General features: G+C 50.8%; 1 protein-coding gene across 1 annotated transcript; it reads right to left on the bottom strand.

The window, feature by feature from the left end:
• Positions 1 to 5,130: 5,130 nt before the first annotated feature.
• Positions 5,131 to 22,048, bottom strand: SLC17A9 (solute carrier family 17 member 9; the record flags this gene model as incomplete). Its single annotated transcript, XM_084296385.1, has 13 exons — positions 5,131 to 5,294; positions 5,384 to 5,413; positions 5,802 to 5,857; positions 6,215 to 6,330; positions 6,844 to 6,878; positions 7,176 to 7,263; positions 9,398 to 9,494; positions 10,285 to 10,381; positions 11,133 to 11,263; positions 12,007 to 12,106; positions 12,736 to 12,875; positions 14,403 to 14,600; positions 21,942 to 22,048. 13 exons carry the CDS (start codon positions 22,046 to 22,048, stop codon positions 5,131 to 5,133), a joined length of 1,359 nt encoding a protein of 452 aa, XP_084152511.1.
• Between the last annotated feature and the right edge of the window lie 424 nt (positions 22,049 to 22,472).

Here is a 22,472-nt window from a genome sequence, read left to right as displayed (position 1 = left end):
AAAGAGCACTTGTGATGGGCTGAAATAAAGAGAAATAAAACAGATAATGATAAATTGCTCGTCTGAAGACCTCCTCTCTGATATCTGGTGATGTTCTTGCTGATGGCACTATGTGTTTGGAATGCTTATTCTACTGAATAAATAAATAACCAGGGATTGGGGTGCCAAAGAAGGCAAATCCTCCCTCCCCTGAGCACAGCAGTGCTTCTGAAGGGCAGAGGATGAGTCCCACGAAAGCGTTCGCCTCACCCAGGTACGCAGGAGAGGTTATAAATTAGTGGGTTTTGTATGAGACTTGGTAGGAAAGGAGGAAAAAAAAAATGAAAGGAATTTAACAGCTGCAATGAGCCTAAATGGTTGCACAGGAGAATCCCCTGTCAGCTGCAAACCGCTTGCCTTTAATGAGGATGCAGGACATGCGCGAGTAGCTTTCTAATTCTTTGTGTAAAACCCTACAGATAATTGCTACACATGTACTTTCCGTTGTCTCCCATGGAAGTGGATTTTTTTTTTCTTTCCTTTGGAGCTGAAATTAAAAACAATTTATTAGAGAATAATTAATGCCAAAGCACCAGGAGATTGTACCAAGCGCTGCATTTGGAGGAACACGAGCGGGGAACCAGCACGCGGTGGTTGTACATGGCAGGGAAAGCAATTTGGGAAAGGATTCAGGGGATCAGCCAAAGCTTTTCTGGCAGCTACTCCCACCATCAAATCATTAGTTTTTGTTAAGCCTTTGCAAAAATCTGGTGATTTGAGAACAAAATTTTTGCAAGTATTTCAGTGGTGCTGTAGGACACCAAATCCTATTACTGGGTGACGGGACTGTGGCCTCCCAGGAGCAGAGGCACTTTGGAAGCTGTGGGTTTATATGGGGGGCTCTCCCCTTTTCATTATTGCATTAAAACCTTTCCCACTGCTAATCCTGTGCTGTGAGCTGTGTGAGCGGGGAGCTGGAAGGCAACTGAAGCATAAAACCCTGTTACTGCTCCCGGGGCCGGCGATCACGCTGGGATTTTTGGTTATCCCTGGGATCTTTGCTGGTGGAGCTCCAAGGGTCCAATCCCCGAGGTTCACCATGCCCAGAGACACCTCAAAATCTGCAGGGGATGTTCTGGAAAATGATTCTGAAGAAAGAAACAAAACAGAGAAGTAGAAAGGAGAGAGTTTAAAGCTGCCAGCAGGAGCTTGATGTCCTCGACTGTAACTCCTCGCCATCTCCCTCCCATTTTTAATTACAAGCAGTCAAACTGTAAAGACCTTAATGGACATCTTAATTATTGCATTAAAGTTTGAAATGGAAAATTCCTCCGTACGTGCCGTGCAGTAGGTCACGGCTGCAATAAAGGGTGATATTTTGCTTGCGAGGGCGCAGGGTGCGACGTGCCCTTTGCAGGACGGCTTTGGGGCACGTCCCGGCCCCGGGGAGCTGGCAGGTGGATGTTGGATCGGGGCTCTGCTGTGAGAGCATCTGCTTGGGTTTTCAGTGCAAAAGTGCCAGCGAGAAGTGCTCTTTGCTCTTTCTTTTCTTCTCCAAATAGTGCTGATTTATCCTTGTGTTTTGCTTTCCATCTGCTTAAACGTGTTTATTGATTTAGTGTTACGCAAACTGCAATAGAACAGCGCTCTTTCTGTGCTCGTGCCAGCTATTGAGCATGCCCTCAACGATTCAAACATAAACTGACCCATCACTTCTACCCCTCAGCAGCCATACAATGGACCTGTAATTAATCAGCCTTTAAGCACAGTCCCAGATTTCCAGACCCTTTCGCCCGTACCTGTCCCTCACTCCATTCCCTCGGCTTCACACGGTTGCAGGACACCGTGACGAGGAGCAGGGCAGGGTTTTAGGGTGGTCTCTGCTTACTGAGAGCTTCCCAGGTTAAAAGAGTGTCTGTCAGAGGTTGTTCATGTATTTATAAGCAGGGGAGCAAAAGGACAAGGAGGGTTGGGGATCAAACATCCTGCTAAATTACCTTCAGCGTTGTTTTGGTAGCACTAAATTTCACGCTACTTTTCCTGAGCACACTGAGGATAAAATTAGCGGGCTCCGTAGTCCTCAAAGGTCCTTCCTTGACTGTGTGGCTCTACAGGTAGGGTTTTAAAATTCCTTTAGTGGCTACTTCTCCTTTTTAAAAAGCTTTTTCCCCCCGTGTGAGCTGCCCCAGCACCCCACGGGCACACTTTGGGGCAGGCACTGGCTGGCACAGTGGTCCTGGGATGCCCTTGGCCACTCGCTGCCCTCCCGGCCGGGCTGTGCCAGCTGTGCCAGGGCCAGGTGCAGCTCTGGGCAGCCACATCCCAAATCTAACAGCTCCCTCTGTTGGCATCCGCACGAACCTATCAGCGAGGATGGAGAAAAGTTGGCAGTTTGGGTTTTTTTTTCGGTCGCCAGGTGGAAGGCGGTCTGTCTTCGGGGCATGTCCCACCCAGCAGAAGACTGGTTTCGTCTGTGTTATTGCTCTAACAACTGACACCGGACGGTGTCCCCTGATGCTGGAGTAAACACAGCTCTGCTGGAGACAGCTTTTCAGTCATTTTTCCAAAATAAGCCAGAAAAAAAGTTGTAGCATGTGTGTGAGGATGCTGTGGAGATCCACCAGCCCAGCTGCTCCCCCAGCCCAGCCTCTCCTTCCTGAGGAGTCGGTCTCACTAAGCACACTCCAGCTCTGCCTGTCTCTTACTTGACCATGTGAATGAGCACCTCTGCGTTCATTTTTCAAGGAAAATCACAAAATCAGTGTGCAAATGATTTGCTGCCTTTATTTTTTAGGTCCTTCCGTAACAAAAAACTCTGACAGCAAGCTTTGGCAAGGCTGCTTAAACTAAGAGTCGTACAGATATGCAAAAGGGTTTCAATACTTCACTGACGTTGTATGAATGTGATGAAACTTGAGCATCAGATCTACAGCTTATTGGCCAGTTTACAGAGACAGATAATGCAGACAACCCACCAAAGCTCTAGCTGTTGTACAAGGAAGGCACAGCCAGCATCATCGGTTTGATCATTTGGGACTTTGACTTTCCTTTGATGATCTCAGTTCCACATCTCCCAGCCTGCAGATCCAAGGGGTGGCCCAGCTGCCTCACGTGAATGTGATTTAAACTGATGGAATTCAACTCTTCCACGAGAAACAGTGCAAGCAGGGAAAAAAAAAAAAAAAAAAAAAAAAAAAGAACCAGGATCCACTCCTTGTTCTCCTGAGCTGCACCACTGAATGGCCAAATTATTAAAAAAAAAAAAAAATTGTCTACGTTGCTACAGGAAAGGTCATGCAAGCAAGCTGCTCAGGCTGGAGGAGGGACAGGGCTGGCAGAGATGCCTGGCTGGCCAGCCTGGTCTGCGTTTACCCTCCCCTTTTACCTGCTGATTTTAAGCTTCCCAGCAGTGTCTGGATCCTGGCTCTGCAGCACCCCAGCCACAGGGCTGGACCCATGGCAGCAAATGGCCTCTTAGGGAAAAAAGCAAAGAAGAAGAAAAAAAGTACTCATCTCTCTGGCCCTAACTTAGACCACACTGATGCTATTTTCCCTCGAGAAGACACCAGGCAGCTGTATCTTTATCTCTTAATACCCCCAATAAGTAGCTCAGCTCAGCTTAGCGGCACCATTATTGTCTCTGCAGTTAAACATTTTCATTATCAGCCCACCTATTCAGAAGCAGCAAGGTATCTTCCAAGAAAGCTGTCCCAAACAAAAGGACAAGCAGGATTTTTATATTTTTTTTAAGGACGGTGAACCTGAATCTGCAGCTTTCCTGCAGGGTGAGCGCAGTTTCAGCAGCTGCAAAGCCAAAGCCGTGATGCTGGCTGTGCCCTCCTCGCTAACCGAGCAGCGCTGAATTGTTCTCAGCTCCAAAACTTGGGCTGCAAGCAAGGGGTGGGAGGAAAAGCAATGACTTACTTTAATATTAAATGTCACATTTAAAATAGACCGTACAAAACCAGAATCTGTAGGCTGGTAAATCCTTCCCCTCTGGAAATACTGTGGGTTTCGGTGGGAGTACCACAGAAAATAAGCATGCAGAATCAGGCCTCAAGTACATAAAATATAGAATTTGGTAGTTAAATTTAAAAATATTTATAAATAACTTAAGACATTCAGGCTCAGAGGCGTGAACAGCCACGTATTTCCCCCTGACACGGGGAACAGCACGGATCCACACCCAGTACTAAGTGTCCCTGATGCAGAAATTCCCTTTATGCTTGAAGGAGAAACAAAAGGTGCCCACTGCAGGCTCTTTGGAAAATCTCCCGCAGCCCTCTGAGAGCACGTGAAGGACACGTCTGATGCAGCAGAGAGCGTTTGGGAGCACGGACCCGTAGCACTGAGCATGACCAATCCTTCTACATTCACAGCGTGGGGCAAAAGGGCTCCTGGAGGATTCCTGGGCTGCCCCTACAACACGTGGTGTCCTGCATCCCACCGGGCTCAGACACTGAGGGAGCCCTTGGGCTGCTGAGAGCGGTCTGGTGTGGTCTGCAGGATGGATGCAACGTCCTGCCCACGGTGCACAGCAGGCACCCAGCCAGAAATCCTCGCTTGCCCCGAAGGGAAGCCTTGGATTCGTCTCACAATCCAGTCCCTTGTGCACCCGGGCTGCGCCTGCCGAACGGGCTGCAAAACGAAGGCACGCGAGGGACAGTTAAGGTCAGAGGTATGTTCTTTGGGGTTCTTCCTTTCTGTTAGTTCAGACAAAAATGTGTTGAGCGGCCGTCCACGAGCTGGCAGTCCTCCACGCGATCACAGGGAGGCAGAGCATGGAGGCAGCGATGCTCCGCACAGTGAAGCAGCTCCATCAGTAAGCTGGGAGTGCAAACTGCAGCCCCACCGAGCAGGGCAGCCCAGCTGGGTGTCTGCCCACTGGAAATGGGACTGGGGCAAACCAAGGCCAAAATCTCACTGGAGACGTTGAGCTGGATGGCTCCACAGGCCATCAGCCCTGCCCTGAGCAAAAAAAAAATGAACTCTAGAACTCTTTTTGGCGTGGGTTTCATTCACACCCACTAAGTACTTGGTCTCAGTATTTTTTGTTAAATGCCTACAAAAAATAACATTCTTTGGCACTTGTGCAACAATGACACGTGGATGTGATCTCCCTTATCCTTCCTCTGCTTGCTGGACTCCTCTCTACAGGTCAATGTAGGCAGAGTCCGTGTCCACCCGCTGGGCCTCCCCAAACACCAGGAACGCACAGAGCCCGATGCTGTTGACAGCGGCCACCAGGTTGAAGACAGAAGTCCAGGAGCCCGTCGTTTCGATCAGGTAGCCAGCCAAGTACACACAGATGACTCCTGGGCACAGGGGGAAGAGAGAGAAACGCACAGGCTGTGGGGCCGCATCCTGCCTGCCCACAAGGGTGAGCTGAAGGAAGGTGCCTTACCTAGGAGGGCTCCACCTGTGTTTCCAACACCTGTAAAGTGGAAAAAAAGGGAATTTTCCTTTTGCTTTGTCTCACGGAAAGTGGGTATTAGAAACCCAAAGATGCAGGCAGCTTCACCTGGCTTCCCACCCAACCCCTGATATGGGGGGCAGCAAAGGGCCTTGCTGGTAGCAGGGCCAGCACCACTTCTCCTCACCCCCTTCCCTTTCTCCAGGTGGTTGTAGGAGAAAAGAAGCAGCAGCATGTGCAGCCACCTGGCCCCAGGGAAGGCAGCTGCACACATAGAAAGGTGCTGAGGCTGCAAGCACCGAGCAGCCGTCCCGAAGAGCTACGGCTGCTAAAAGCCTGACACCCAGCCCCGTGTGTCCCCACGCACAGCACCTCTCCAGCTCAGCCCCAAGCCCAGAGGAATCCTTACCGAACAGCAAGCCAGCACAGGAGGGGGCCAAATCTTGCACGTTTACTGAAATACCACTAGTGAGAAACAGAGAGGGGGAAACACTGGTTTTAATGGAGCACGATTTGGTTTTTCATAGTTTGCACAGAGCTTAGCTTGTCACACAAATGGAAGGAGCCCAGACAACCCATGGCACTGGCAAGGGAAGACGAGGAGGGAAGAGGCAATGCAGGAGAGAACCAGAAGGGTTCAGTTCAAGGCACTCAGAGGGGTCAAAGCACAATTCCCCTCCTGCTTCGTGCCCCTGCTCGCAGCATGGCCAGCCCCTCCTCGGGAAATGCCAGGTTTAGCACCCCAGTAAGACTGGGGGCAGCCTGCACTGCAAGCCCAGAGTGACAAAGCCGAGGGCTGCAGCTCACTGCTGCCTTCGTTACCTGTGGTTAAAGGTCTGGAGTCCAACAGAAGCCGAGGCGAACACTATGGCTTTGCAAAAGCTGGATGTCTGGCCCAGGCACAGAGCAAAAACACTGGAGACACCAGAGCCGATGACCTTGAAGAAAGGGGAAATGAAATACTGCAGTGGATCTTCTGTGAGGCAGAAAGCAAGCCCGTTTGCAGGCAAACTGTGCCCTTTTACAGTGTGAAGAGCTTGTGTGCACGGTTCTCTTTGGGTCTTTGCTCCCCCCAGGTGGACACGATGTGGGCAGAGGCATGCTCTCCCCTGGCTTTTCTCATCGTGCTCTCTCCTGGCTTTTCTATTTCTGCTCAGCCTTGCATTGCTTCTTCCCTCAGCACCTAAAGGGCCCTTTGGAGTGACAGCGTACAGCTGGGCCCTGCCTGTGGAGGAAGAGCTCCTTGGAGCACTCACACAGCTCCAAGCACAACGTAACTGCGGGTCCACACTCTGCTTCTTGGTCGGGTTTTCCTCTGCATTTCATTTCCCATACACACCAGTCAAGTCTGTCTGCAAAGCTACAAAACCTCCCCCCTGCAACCACCAACCCAGCTCTGGAAGTGATCTGATCTGCCTCTCAGCAGCAGCAGGCAAGCAGAGGTCTCTTACCTGCATGAACTTCCGAACGGTGATGGTTTTGTACCCTGGAAGAGAAAGGAAGAGTCCCACGTAAAGACAGAGCAACAGGTCTCCTTGTGCTCCTCCCAGGGAAGTGCAATTCAGATGGCCACAGCTCATCTCTGGATGGATGCTGTGAGATCAAAGGGAGCTCCAAGCACGTGGATGGGACCTTGACCCTGTCGTACTTACCCCATTTTCATATCAGGACTGCTGCCTATTGCTGGGACTTCTCCACCTGAACAAGCCCAAGTCCTCCCAGCCAGGTTCTGTTCCCACACTGTATAGAATCAGAGCTGAGGAAAAGCCAAAAGAGCTCTTACCCTGGTTAATTAAATGATCAGACAGAAATCCACTGAACAAGCTCGTTGGAATTGCAACCAGCCAGGGGACTACGTTAAACACCCAACCCTGAAAGAGAGCAAAAGTCAAGAGAGGGCTGCTGTCAGAGCTCAGCTTACTTGCAGATGTCTGTAGAAAGGAAAAAATGAAGGGATCAGGACTTTTTACAGGATCTCTAACCCCTTCCCACCACAAGCTCTCAGTTACAGCCTGCAGCTCTCCAAAACCTGCAGCCCATCAGGCACAGCACGGGGCTGCAGCAGGTGGTAGGTGTGCTGCCTTTCCTTCTGTCTCCGTGACCCTACCCTCAGGGCAGAGGCAGAAAGCTCAGAGGCGAGGGATTAAACATGGCAAAGTTTAGTGTTCAGCAAGGTGATGTGGCAGAGAGCTGCAGAGCTCTGGAAAGCAAGCTGTGGATGTTGCTCTGCCCCGGGGGTCATCGGAAAAGCTGCTGGCAAAATTTCCAAGAGCAGCTTCAACCTCATTAGCAGCGTTACTGCAAAGCTGGGGGAGTGTAGCTGGATTTTAATGCCAGGATTAGGTAACATTACAGTCACAACATACTTCGGTTTATTTTCAATTAAGCAAGCTTGCTGCATTTGTAATCACAGATGATTGCTGGTCATCTGGATTACAGCTGCTCACAGGCGTTTTGGTGCCCAGATCCCACGGGGAGCTGAAATTGGTGTGTGCTGGTGCCGGGCTTCATCTCAGTGGGTCGAATCAACCCATCCCTCATCCATTTAAAGCTCCCTTTGCTCAGAGCCCACCTCCCCACGTACACATCTCTTGTTCTCTTGCCACATCAGGATGCGTGGGAGGGCTGGATAATCCTGCTTTTGAATAATCCTGTTTCGACTGCTCCTGGAAATCACAGCACGGCCCATCTGCATCTTTCAGCGCCTTTGAAATGTTGGTCCTCGGTCACTTTTGGAAATGTTATCCCATCAGGTTTGTGGGGCAATGCCTGTGGCATCTCGTGACGCCACCTGGGGTCACCCAGCGATCCGTCCCAACACACCAGGGCCACCCTTGTCTCATCCCATCGCCAAAATCCTCCATCCAGGTGGGCTGCAGGTGGCAGACTGCAGAGCGGTGAAGGCACCTCACCTGCAGCAAGGGTGTCCGACCAGTAGGTGACATAGTTTTACCACGCTAAGGATTATCATCAATCCCTTAAAATCGAGCATTGTCAAGCCCCGTTTTATTAAAATGCATGAAGCGATTACTGGATGCAGGAGCACTGTGTGGAGCATCTTACATAAGAGGACCATGATATAAGGCTTAACAGATGGCAAATTACTGCTACCCAAGCATATTACCAGAGGTGCACAGATCTTGTCACAACAATATGTTTACTGGTTTAATACACGATTTTAAAATAAATATCAAGCATGCCATAAAGCCCCTTACAAATGTAATGTTAAAAGGCATTTGTAAGCAGCTCTGGAAGTTACAAAAAAACCCTAGCAGAGCCATTGTGGAAAAGGATGGCTCAGTTTCTGAGAATAAGAAGATAAAAATAGTAGCTGTCAGCCCAGATGAGTCTTGCCTAGGTTTCTGAAAAATGGGATCATTGTTTGTGCTGAGGGGAGAGAAGCTTTTATAGTGTTGTTAAAGTACACATTATTAATGGTAATTATCACTTATTGCTGGTATCTCTGAGCTATACGATGTCAATATAGTTAAATAAAAACTTAAAAACCCAGGGATGGTGGTCATTTACAATGGCATAGTGCAATGAGCTCCGTGCCATTTGAAGATTGTCCCTCCCTCAGAAGAATAAAATAAAATAAAATAAAATAAAATAAAATAAAATAAAATAAAATAAAATAAAATAAAATAAAATAAAATAAAATAAAATAAAATAAAATAAATAAAGTCTGAAAACCAGACATAACCCTTCTCTTCCCTGCCTGGAAGGTGCCCCATGTCTGCCTCACTTCAGCATCCCTCACCAAGCCATAAGAAACCAGCCTCTGCCTACCCGGAGGGAGGATGCTTGTGCACATCTCTAGACGTATGCATGGAGAAACACCTACTGGCCCTGCAGGGAAGCCTTCCACCTCCTCCTGCCTCCCAGCCTGCTCTCACCAACCCCCTCTGCCTTCCCCTTGCTCCCCAACCCACCTGCTTTGGCAGGCACCCAGCACCATCCCCTCTGCACACACCCCAGCCCTTCCCACGTCTCAGCCACTCTTACCTTTGACTCGGGGAAAGTTTCCTTAAAGAAAGTGGGCAGCCAGGAAAGGAGAGTGAAAAACGTGCTGGATGTAGAAAGCTGAGCAATGATGACAGCCCTGAGAAAATACAGCAGGGAGGGAATAATCAGCACTGACAGGTCACGCTGAGCGAGAAAGGGGCATTCTAGCAACGCAGTATTTCAGCTCCCGGTCTATAAATAACTCCCTTATAGCACTGCTGTTGTTTCCTGAGATTTTTTTCACAGATAACTACTGCTCTGGGCTCGCAGCACCACGCGTTCCCCAGCTGCCCTCACCAGGGCGGATGCCTGACGTCAGCCCGTGGGTTCAGGCCAGGTTCACCACGGCTGTGACCGTGTGAGCGTATTTCCCCAAAGTCCCTCCAGCGCAGCAGGAGGTGTCATTTAGGGCTTTCTAAAGCTGTGTTATCAGCAGATGTCCCACAGTTATTTAAGGCAGGAAAGGGCAGCCAGTTCCATCACCCTCCTCCCCGTCTTTAGCAGCACCTGGGAACCTGCTGCTGTGCTTGGATGAGCCTCAGTGCAAAATGCAGATTTCCCTAAAAAAACTCTATTCCAGTGCAAACCCAGCAATGCAAACCCAGCCCATGCTGGTGCCCCTGAGCATCACACTCACCCAGGGAACAGCTTCCAAAAGAGAAAGATTTGCCAGCAATATTTAAGCCTAGCATTCCCCCAGACAGAACAAACCCCACCTTTCATCAAGCTCATGCTTTCAGTTCTTTATTTACATAGGAGGGATTAGAAAACGTGGTGGCATTTCCCAAATAAGAGAACGAGCACAAAAGAAGCAAGCAGGCAGAGGTGGCAATGCCACGGGGTGGAGGAGCTCTCCCAGCCTGGCCGGGGCTGCTCCAGCTGCCTACCATATGGGCGCCTTCGTAAACAGCTGCTTCCAGGGCACTTTGCTCTGCTTGGACATCGAGAGGCCTCTCGTTAAATATTCTATGGGGATGGTGAGTTCTGCAGGGAAAGAAACGTACAAAGGAAAGCTCTGATCAGCGATATTCTGTGCAGCTGGAGGGAGCCCTGCAAGACCTGTACAAGCACCTCAAATCTCCTTCAAACTCTTTTTTTTTTTTTTTGCAAAACCAGCACTGGATGCTCATGAGAACACTTTGTTTATGTTCACCAAGCATCTTCCACTGCACCCACACAGAGCCCCAACCAGCCACCTTCCCAGCTGTTGCATCTCTCATCACAACTGGACAGAAATCTCTTGGGGCAGGGACGAGGTCTGGATTTAGGGCAGCACCAGGCACAAGATGAGCTGGGCCCCTACATACCACAGGCGCACTAAGAGCACTGTAGGCAGGTGTAATGGTTTGCCCATGTGTGGAATTTCTCCCAGACTGTTATTTGGAAAGAGATACTGGGATTAACTGCTTTTTAAAAGCTCTGTGTATAGATGCTCTTAGTTGGGAATAAGTATCTCGCCCTGTTTAAGCTTAATCCACTTAGAAGATCACGCTCCGCTTGGTGTTTTCACTGGTGCTTAAGAGTACTGAGGAGTCAGGGCGACTCTCAACAGCAACATAATCCAGTGTGGGACTGAAACAGCAATGTAAAAGCTCAAAATCTTGTTTCTGGGTTCAGCATCTTCGGCCAGACACTGCTTATTATACAAGATACCCGAACAAAATACACTGTGTAAAACCAGGCGAGCCCTTGGAAACCCCAAGCCCTGCAGCCCAAGGGATAAGGTTGAATTTACCTTTCTCTGTCAGCAGGTACTTGCAGGTGCAGTAAACCCAGAGCAACGTGAGCAAGCCAGAGAAGTAGAAGACGCTCTCCCAGCCGTACCAGTCCAGGAGCAGAGATCCTGCACCACCGATCACCAGTGTCCTGGAAGGGAAGCCACAAGCTGGATCTTGGGTCTGCCAAGGGCTGGCCAAAGACACTGAGATGGCACAGAGCCATAGGGGAGGCTTCCTGGGGTGGATGCTGCACATCCACCTGCTGCACCCTGTGGCTTTGCAACCTGCTCTGGTCCCAGCAAGGCCAGATCCTGAGCTGGGGAGGCTCAGCACCTCGCCCCCGAGCTCTCGGCTGCAGACAGTCCTGTGTTTCCCACCCCCATAAAAACAAAGCCATTAAATGCAGTGGTATTTCTATTTGGCTTTTAAGTAACTCTTCCATTTAGAAAGGAAATTCTCATGGAAATAGAAGAGAAGGGAAAGTTGTATTATCGCCATCTGTCAGGGAGGACAGGTGAGCAGTCTCATGCTGACCCCTGCTCTTCCTACTGGATCAGGCTGTTCCCCATAGTAATTAAATATTGCAAACACTCTTCAAAGTCTGTCTCGGAAGGAAAGAAAAAAAAAAAAAAAACACCACATAAATCCTTGACACACGCAAGAGCAAACCGTGCATTTCAAAGAACACAAAGTCTTCAGCAGCGTGTGCATGAGAGCACAGACAGTAACTGCCTGAGGCTTCCCCAGCTGCAACCGGCATCCTCAAGGACCCAGGAACCTGCCTGTACTTTGGGCTGCAAGTTTTGCCTCCAACTATTTACTGTCCTTTCATCACCGTGATGTCCTGAGATTGTCACTCGCTGCTCAAAGCCATCTGCCTTTTGAACTTACCCGAACTGTGAGCCGGTCCCCACCGTGCTGTAGGTGAAGGCTCGCTCGCTCTCCCGGACCCTCTGGGACAGCAGGCTGGCCAGCGATGGGAAGTAGACCCCTGAGCAAGGGAAGGAAGGCAGGGGGCTGTCAGGGCAGGCCCTCACCAGCAAACCCAAAGCAAATTTAAAAGATCCATCAAGAGCTAAACACCGAGACAAAGCAACGAGACTTTGGGTGGATTCAAAACAGGGATGTAACATAGAATAAAGGAACCCATCGCAAGGAAAGGTTTGGTTTTGTCTTCTCTGTAGTCCCATTCCATCATCAAAACTGCTGCTGTAAGTTCATCAGTGCCAGTGCTGCCATTTGGCAAGAGGAAAGGAAAACCATCCCAAATTATCCAGAGGTTTTGGCAAGGACTAGTTTTCACCAAGCGCTTCCAACGAGTTTTAAAACACAGAAAAATCTAAATCTGATTTCAGAAGCCAGCAGCTGTAGCTTCTTATTGTGGCAGCCCATGTTCGGCAGAGAGATTTCTATGGGGAAATGATTTGTGGGTGACTTTAGAAATGCCACACTTGTTTTTTTTGCTTCTGCTCCAGGTGCAGAAGCAGCTTTGAGACAGAAGCTTGCTCGAACACGCAGCAGGAATTCACACACTGAAAACCAAATGTCTTGCACCTGAACATTTGAGCCCCGAGCAAGGAGCCCGTGGGCAGACACGCATGCTCAGGACCCGGGTCTCACCTTGCAGCAGCCCCATGAGGAACCTGGAGCAGGTCATGAAGACGAGATGGGCAGAAGAGATGTGCGTGAGCAGCGGGGTGATGACTGTCAGGAAGCCCCATGCTGATGCCGAGAGGAGGAGGACTTTCTCACCTCCTATTCTGGAAGACAGAAAACATGCATCAGAAACGAGTGGTGGGATAAAGGGCAAAGGCCCCCAGCTAAAATTCAAGCATTCTTCCCAGTTCAGCTGTTTTTTAAGAGAGAATTGTCCGTCTAACCTGTTCTTCTCCTCTTAAGGAGGTTTTAGCCCTGCAGGGAGCAGGATCAGAGCTGGCCCCCTCCCTTCCCACCTCCACAGAGCGTGAGACCCCACGAAGGGGCCCGGTGACAGCCCCAGAGCAGGACTCGTGTCAGCCACCAGGACAGCTCTCAGTGGGTGCTGCCCATCCAGCACCAGGCACCAGCACACAGCCACCCCAAACACTTCTCCCTGGTGCAGGGGAAACCCAAGCTGCTGCTGCCCTTCTGCTTTTCTTTTACAATGACCGTGTTTTCTCATCCGTCTGCTCTCCTGCATCAGCTACTCCTTCCTGTTAGCAGCTGGGGGATTTTTTTTGCTGGCATTTGCTTGCAGACTATTAAGGAACATAATAAAATTGCAGAGTGCCCTGCATGGATAACGCACTCCTTCCAGGCATGCCCTTCTCACGAAAGGTTTCGCAGGAAAACCCTCCTCACCAAGGAGAGGGCGGCTGGGGAAAGGAATGTGAGTGGCTAATTAACCAGACCTTTCCTTACAGCTAGCTGGGGTAGTTGTTTTTTAATTGATGTGATAGACCAAAGGCATTCAAAACATGATGGAAGCTCTGATAGGGGCTTGTTTGGGAAAGGATTGCACAAGAATGTGGGGTGGAAACACTGGAGGTGCCGAAATGAAAATGAAGACAGAATAGATTATTTCAAATAATGAAAAGCTGTAGTCCTTGCAAGAAGGAAATCTTATGTCTTGTGGCTAGTGACTGCAGCCATAAAACCTTCCAAATGGCTGTCGGACACAGCTGGGATTAAACTGTTTGTTAATGGACTCCCAGCAAGCAGCAGCTATGAACCACACAAGAACTCAGCATTCATCACTTTCCTAAAATCAAGCCCAGTTTACACCCACTATTTCTTTTGTCAGCTTCATGTGTAGGGTTGTGGGTTTGCTCTTCTATTGCAGTTACTGACCCAGTGGTAAAAACCACCTCCATCCGAAAAAATATGCTGGTATAACAGTGCCCTTCACCGGTTAAAGGTGAAAAGAAACCTCGGTGGTCTAAGTGTCCATTAATATAACCGAAGGCCTCTTCTGGCAGCAGTGTGGGAACTGCCAAGGTAGTAATTACTGTGTGGGCACTCCCTGGGTTTGCTGGGGGTTTTTCCTGTACAAAGTCCTTCCCCGCACACCGCACTGTAAGCATGGCACCAGTTTGAAGACCCAGGAATGAGAAAACCACAGCTGTACTTCCTGAATGAGGGCTGTGGCAAAGCCAACAGAGAAACCCATAAAGCTTCTCCCACACCTAGCCTTCACCCTCCACCCCGTTACCATCCCGGGGTGAAACCTGGCACTGTCAACCGAGAGATCAAAACCAAGTTAGGTGATACTGAAAAAGCCCGAGCAGGGGAAAAGACAATGCCAGTACTGGTCACTGATATGTCCTCCGATGATCTGCGTCAAGCAGTAGCCCCAGAAGAAGCTGCTGAGCACGACGCCCGACTGCTTCTTGTCCCAGCCGAAATGAGCGCTCAGGGCGACGGCGCAGATGGGCACGGTGACGCGGGCGCAGTACAGCAGGCACGTCCCCAGCAGCAGCATCACCATCCACACACGGCACGTGGGCCTGCAGGGAGAGAGCAGAAGGTGAGAAAAAGGCCAGAGGATGAGCTGCCAGGCAGATGGGTGCCCACCGAGCACTTTTACAGGTGGGACTGGTTTGCTTGCAAGCTGTAATGAGTTTGGACTGGTAAAAAAAGGTCAGCACGATCCCCCTGGGGCACAGTGCTTAGAAACACTTGGAAATGTGTTTGGTTGGTGACTTTCAAGAATTATGCTAACTTTTATCCCAAATTATTGTGTCTGTGTCCAAAAGCTGCAGGTGGACCAGGCTGCTCAGGCACTGCTGACTGTAGGTGGAGGAGAAGGCAGGGCAGAAACCTGCTTTGCTGAGCTTTTTTATCCAAACAAAAGCTTTAGAAGCTGTTCTTTAAAAGGTAAGGGTAACAAAAGAAAGGTCAGTGCGTGACACGCTGTCTTGGTAGCAAATATTTGTCACTTGGCATTCCTGCCCATTCCCCAGGGGAGGTGACATGTCACCCTTCTTAAAAATAACAGAGGTGGAGGCAAGTTTTAGGGAGAGACAGGACGTGGTGGGGCTGAACAGCCCAGGGCGAGGAGCGAAGTCATCCAGCCTGGCCTGGCAAGAAGTTCAGGATAATGTTAGTAAGGATGTGCTCGTAGTAACACTTGGTTTTGGTCTGTGATCCTCAGCCCCAGGACGAGAGCTCCTGCAGACGACCAGGCTGGCAATATTTCTTCCTTCACCACGCGCAGGTGAAGTCCTGCAGGCTGCATCCCCCTCTGCTCATGAAAAAGCAGCTCAGTGAGAACATAAACTATTGATATTGTTTGTATGTGGTTAATTTGGTGCCCAGAGGCCTGAACAAACAGGCTCTCTCTGCTCCAGAGATGATTGTGAAATTCACTGTACCGGGCATTAACCTCGGTGCTTTCCACCCTGCTACACATCCCCGCCGTCTGCCCAGGGAACAACCTGGGTCACTTTTATATTGAAATGAGCGCTGATTCCTCTGCGCTGGGTTTAGGATAAATGTAGGTTAATCCCACACAGCACAAGCCCATTTATAAATGTGTCAAATGGCCCGGCACGGAGGGAGACAAAGGAACAATGAGAAGTAAAACACACCGAGCAGTTGTGCCCGCTGGAAATGAATTTATTGCTGTTTCCTGACAAGCAGCTCCGTGCCGGCTCCTGGCGGGAGGAACTGGGAGCTTTCAGCAGAGCTTTAAAGGTTGGAACTGTCCTTATTGTGCACACAGAAACGTACAAAACAGCACGGGAACTAGAAAACCTCACTTATGTTTGCTGGGAGAACAAGGAACCGAGGGTTGACCTGCCTCGGTCACCTGAACTGGCTGACAAACGCCCTCCTGGTCTTACACTGCTCGAAGGGCACGCAACGAGCACGCTTTAATTTGCTGCACAAAAAATTTGATTTGTTTTTATCACCTGCGGATGAAAGCTCTGTGCTGGTTGCCCAGCCAGCACCAAGAGCTGTGGCTCTGACCGACTTCAGTTTGCTGCAGCAAAGCCCAAAAACTTCCAGCTCCTGAGTGTCGGAGCCAGCCCAGGAGAGCCTGGACAGCGGTTTGGGTACGGGAGGCACAGGGCAGGTGGGGCTAGAAATTAAAAAAAGGTGCTCGGCAGAGCCCTCGGAGGGATTTCCCAAGGCTGGCTGGTATCAGATGCACAACTGTGCCTGCCAAACCAGTGCCTCTGCCCCGCGGACATGTGCAGCTGCCAGCCCGGAGCGCTCAGCTCCCTGCTATCCACAGCAGCACAGCGCCCATTTATTTCAGTTCTTGAAGTTGAGGTGACCAAGTAAATGCTTGCCATGTGCGTGTGTTTGCTGTTATTTAGCTGCCAAGTGTTTTCCAAACTGTACTTTTCCCCCTGAAGCACACGGGGACTTTTCTGAGCTTCCCCGTGTCTGGAGCTGGGCTGGGCGCTGCTTCTTCTCCCAGCAGCTCTTCTGGTGAGCACGGCAGCACTCTAATGGGATATAAGATTGGCATTTTTTCCCCTGGAAGGCTGCATAACGTATGAAACAGAGAGAAAAAGGCCTGTGCAGCTCAGCTCTGTTCCCTCCCGGAGGTGTTTGCAGCAAGGGAAAGCGCAGCCCGCAGGCAGTAACGCCGCTGTCCAGGGGAGCTGCGGGCAGGGGGCACAGGAGGAGCCTCACTTTTTTCCAAAACCACTGCGTATGATATATAAAACATGACATGGTCATGGTGCTCTCCTTGATCACTGCTCCGTTCTATAAATTCATGCCCTTTTCCTGTGTTTTTATATGCATCAGTAGACACTTCAGTTCCAAACAAGCAGGAACTCTACCGAGGGCTTCCGACTGCCACTCGCTCTGCAGGCAGCACGTCCAGCTAGGAAAATCCCCTCCAATAATACGAGTGTCAAATGTAATCACTGGCTGCCCACACCCACCTGCAAGCATGGCAAGAATTATTTCTCTGCAAGGACAAGGACGTGCTTACATCAGAGGAAAGAGCTTTGTAAACGCATTTTCTCCTAATTACAGTTATCACAGAGCCTGCCGATGAGTCAATGTTCTGCTTGGTGCACAACAACAACAGCAAAGGTTCCAGAAGAAACCTTGACTAGTGCAAAGGAGGAAAATTAAAACTGCTTTAGGAGCTAAGGAGTAACGACAAACCGAACAATAGGTTTTGTAGCTAACACCAGCCACCCAAGAAGCGGAGCTTTACCGGAATTAGCAAATTTAACTAAATTGCATCCCTGATGAGGGAGCAACAACCTGTGCTGATGATAACCCAACCGAGACAGAGGCAGGCACATCTAAACCCAAGCAGAAGGAAGTCGCAGGTGGCGGTGCAGTCACGCAGACCGAGCTTCTCCCAGCTGCACGGGGCAGAAACCGCGGCGAGAGGGGCAGCCACCTCTGAAACCGTCAGGGGATGAAGCTCCACGGCCTGCCCGCAGCCACCCCGCTGACTCAAGAGGTTGTTGCAGGTCTGCAGCAGCTCCTCACCACCCGGCCGTGCTCTCCTGGCCCGTCACACCTTCTTGCTTCTCGCAGGGAGCAGGCGCCTGCAGGTGCGTCCCCTTCAGCGCGCCGCCGGCACCCTCCTCGCAGCCGTGCAGCTAGAAAACACTTCCTATGTTGTAATGCTCCAACCACCACCCAGACGGGCTATAATTAGCACCGAGAACTATAATTGAGTCCTAATGACTGTTCCTGGGTGGCTTTTTGGATGGCAGCAGCCTTGTGTTCGAGCAGTGTGCCCGGGTTCTCCCCCAAACACAGCCCCAGGCGCTGGGTGGTCATGGTCACAGCTTTGCTTTGAAGCATCCAGTGCTTCACGTGGGACCTGGATCCCACCAAGAACGGGTCCCCAGCCTAGGGCAGTGTTTAACATTGATTTTTAAGGAATCCTGGGACATCCCGCAGAGGAAGCAGCACAGGGTATCTTTATTTGCAGGGTGTTTTCCTGCTGGAGGAATTTCTCCAGTAGGTGCCACTGAGCAAATATTGATTCAACTTTATTTCTCTTGCCTTGCCTTGCTCCTTTCCCTCGGTCTGCAGTCATGTTTGCAGGCACTGCAGGTCACTGTTAAAATGGACTCACTGGCACTGAGGCTATCAGTCAGATCACAGCTCCATGCCACCCTCAAGGCACAAGCCAGGACTGCCAGGTGTTTTTTTAGGCAGTAAGAGAGCTGTGCAGACCACGAACGGTCTGCTCCAACAACAGCTTTTGGGTGGAAGCCGTCTCCAGTGCTTGTGGGTGCTGCCCAGAGCTGGAACTGGAAGGTGCAGAAGCCTTCTGGCTCAGTTTCCTCCTGCAGACGAGGACCCAAAGAGGCTCTGTGGGAGATGCACAGAGGATACGTGTGCTGGAGCCCCTTGTTCATTGCAGCAGGCACGCACCCATCCCTGCACAAACCCCAGGAGGAGCAGGATGGGGACCACGGAGTGGCACCGAGCTTCCAGCCATGCCACGGGGCCACCAGCTGCAGACCAGGGGCATTTTCCTCCTCGTGACCCATTCCCAGCCCCACATGAGCATCATTTTCCCCCATAAAATACTTCTGTCCCTGCTTACCTGCCTCCTGCTTTAATTGACAGTAATCACCACAATTACAGCCTGACTGACGTGGTCTGACACAGCAGTCATGCAGACACTCCTGCACAAGGAGATAATACCAAGGTAGTTATTTTCAACCTGCTTTGACAATCCTCTCACTTCTCTCTCTTTGTTTTTCTTAACAATTTCTCCTACCCTTGAAAATCTAACACGCTTGTCAAGAGAGCCCTTTTTTTTCCCCTCCTCAAGCTGACTTTGTCGTGCTGCAGCCCGGCTCAAAGCTGGTGATTTCTCGCTGTCAAAAGTAGCTTTCGGGTTTAGAGGAGTCTTTTTTCCAATCTGCCAGCTCGCAGCCAGCTAGAGCAGCACGGAGGACACAGGGCTTTTTTACTGGGAAAGCTGCTGATTTCCTGTTAGCCTCCTGTGCACAAACTTCTTCCGCAGAGCCACAGATGGCAACAAAGTGGTGTTCAGCAAGCACAGCTCTCAGTTTATTCCCTCTCTTCATTTCTTGCTTTCGGCAAAAGCAAAGATGAAATTAGATTTCAGCAGCTCTCATGAGCTGGAAATAGTTGTTTAGCCCAGGTGGAGGAGGTGGGAAAATGTAATAATAAAGCACACGCGTGCTTTGCACACTGATCTGAGGACATACACGGATCAGCCATAAATGAAATACGTGCTTAAATTCAGGGTGAGGAGCTTGGATGACTAAAAAACCCAACCACAAAAAAAAAAAAAAAAAAAATCAACTAAAGCCACAGCATCGTGTTGACAAAAGATTGGGGCACTGAGCTCAGAAAAACAACGTGACCTCTGGCTCCGGGCAAAGAGCACAGTCAGGCGACTGAAGGCCAGCATGTGGCCAGTGGTACAAGCCCTTTTATCTGTGGAGCTTAAAGAAACTGCTATAATAATCCCTTGTCTTCAGGTGTAGCCAGAGGCTGGGAGATGCAGAGTGGCTTCAGGAGCCATTTCCTTCCCAGGACACACTGACTTCTCTGTGCTCTGTTTCTCTCCTGGAGGCACCATCCAAAGCGTTGTCTCCACGTTGACTGCTGGATCTGCCCAGGGCTTTGTGTGTAGCCTTTGGCCATCGATTTCTCTTCTGGGTGCTTTGGTCGTCCCTCCTGTTGAACCAGAGGTGCTCCCACACATCTGCCGAAGGGGTCCCGCTTGGCATGGTGAGATCTCCAGGCAGAAAGTGCTATCTAAACATCCAGATGTGCTAAATAAACGTGCAAGCAATTTTTCAAGCCCCAAACAGAAATTGCCGAGAGTTGATCTTGGAAGAGAAAGAGCAGATGTGTGATCGCGGAGCCACTGGAAACCTGCAGAAAAGTTTGGGAAGGGCAGCGGGAGAGGCAGGATAAATCACAGGGCAAGAACAGTGGAAGAGGAAGGAAGAGCCAGCTGAAAAAAAGGGAGGACAAAAGAAGAAGCGGGATGAACAAATATGGAAAAATAAACCTGCCACCAAGATAAGTGCTTATCTCTCCTTGCACTGACGGTGCAGACAGATCTTGGAAGGCTGCCTGGCATGTCTTTTGTTGGAGCATGAAAGGAGAACCTGTGTCATTTCCCCCACCCGATCAAGCCTTGCCTCCACGGCAATAACTTATTACTTACTTGGAAATGTTGACAGCTCTTTATTTGCATGTGTTGTTCAAAAACTGCCCACCGAATCGATTTCAAACCGCCCAACCTGCCACGTTCTGCAACCAGCAGCTGGCCCCCGACCTGCTCGCATGAGCTGGCAGCGGGCTCCCCTTACCCTTCCCCTGTCTCGTTGGCTTTAGACCCACAAAACTTCCCCAAACAAGGGCTGCAACCACGCGTGTGTGCGGCCGTGCCTGACGGGGACGTGCTCTCTGCCTCTGTGAATTACTGCAATAAAGATAACGAGCTGATTAGAGCTACGCTCGTCCTGCTGCTCCTTCACGTTGGCTGAACTCTTTCGGTTACTTGTAGCGCTACGGTCAGAATCGGTTCAAAATATGTCTTTCTTGGTAAATGTTTCATCAGCGGTCTCTTGTTTTGGGAAGTGTTATAGTTGTTCACACTTTTAGAAGAGATTTGGGAAGCTGGAAGGTTCATTCTGGCAAAATGTATAATTATTTTTTTCTCAGGAAAAGACATCTAAGCAGAAATTTTTGTTTCATGAAAATTTGGCTTGGGGTTCTTTGTCTCCCACCACTCCCAATTCACGAATATTTAGGGAAAAGTTACGAACAGGGCGACAAAGAGAGGGGATTTTCTTAATTGCTTTGGGGGTAGAATCTTAAAATTTTAAGCAACACGAGTGCCAAAGGTTTGCTTGTGAGACCTACCTGGCATTCTTGGGACCCTGCCTCGGGAAGGCAGCTCAAGACGTGCCACCACTGCAAGAGGGGGTTGATAATAAACCTCAACCCACCTCAACCACCCTGATTGCTGCCAGAAGGGACAAATCCTCCCCTGGGCCACACGTTCCTGTGTGTTGGCACCAATGTCACCAGCCCCGTGGCTGCCCCTCGATGCTGTCACCATGATGGGCTCGCCATGGGGACACACTGTCCACAAAGCAAAGGGGAACAGGCAGCCTGCCGGGCACAGCACCTCGCTCGGCACCACAGCAGCATCAAGACAAACCTATAAAAAACCCCAAAGCGTGGGAGGCAGCGGGGTGAAGCCCTGGCTATCGGGGTCCCGGCTTGGAGAAGCCTCCAAGCATCACTTCCAGCTGCCACGGGGCATTTCTGCACCATCTGTGACTGCAGGATTGTAGGATTGTTAGATTGTAGGATTGTTAAACTGTGGGATTGTAGGATTGTTAAACTGTAGGGTTGTAGGATCAGGTGCCCTGCCAGGACCAGAAGAGTTGGAGCAGGCGTCGGGGCAGTGGGTGACTGTCCTGGGGTCAGCACAGCCCCGCTGCAAGCATGGGACCACCCTACTCTAAAAGCAGACCCTTCGGGCTTAACGGGGGCGTTAATTATTTTAATGACTTCGCTTGCTAGTGCTGTCAGGCTGCCGCCCAGCTCCCCGCCGGGACTTTTATCTTCACAAATTCCTATCGCCAGGACAAACATCCTGACTGAAACACTCCGATAAAACCCTCCCGGTACATCCAGCGGCGTGTTTAAATAACTGCCGGCGTGCCAGGAACGAAAGGAGGAGATTTATTCCGTATTTTTAGCCTCCCCCCCCACACACACACACACAGCCCCGCGTTCAGCCCACCGGGACCCCAGCCCCCGGGGGGCTCTCGGAGCGGCTCCCGAAGCGGTTTCTCCGCCGAGCAGCGGCGGCTTTTCCACGGGCAGCACCCCTCAGGCAGCTTTACCTTGGCCAAAAGGGGTCCCCGGCGCCGTCCTTCCTCATGCCGCGGCGCTGCGAGGCTCCGGAGCCGGGCTGGGCGCCACACGGCACCGCGGTGCCACCCGCGGCCATGCGGGCAGGGCAGAGCCTTCCGGCCCCGCCGCCTCACCCCGAGCCGGCCTCCTCCTCCTCTCCTTCCCTCCTCCTTCTCTTCTCTCGTTCTTCCCTCCCGGCCTTCCCCCGCCGGGCCTCGGCCACGTGTCGGCGCCTCCCCGCCGGGCCGGGCCGGGCCGGGCCCCGAGCCAGCACCGCCACCGCCCCCCGGGGCCCGTGGGGACCGGGGGCAGCCTCGAACCCGCGATCCCCACCCCCGGATCCGGGCAGCCCTCAGCTCGCTGGGCTCCTTTTGGGTTAGTTTTTAAGGATTTTTGCCCCCCCTCCGGTGTGGAATTGCATGCCCACAGCAATGTGGTGATGGGGTAACAGATGGCCCAAGTAAAATTATATTTTACTCTGTTCAATAAAATGAAATGTTCCTGTCCCTCCTGTACCCAAA

The sequence above is a fragment of the Netta rufina genome, assembly GCF_964035555.1.
Source record: "Netta rufina genome assembly, chromosome: 16".
Taxonomy (NCBI): Eukaryota; Metazoa; Chordata; class Aves; order Anseriformes; family Anatidae; genus Netta; species Netta rufina.
This window is presented reverse-complemented; position numbering and strand designations above follow the sequence as displayed.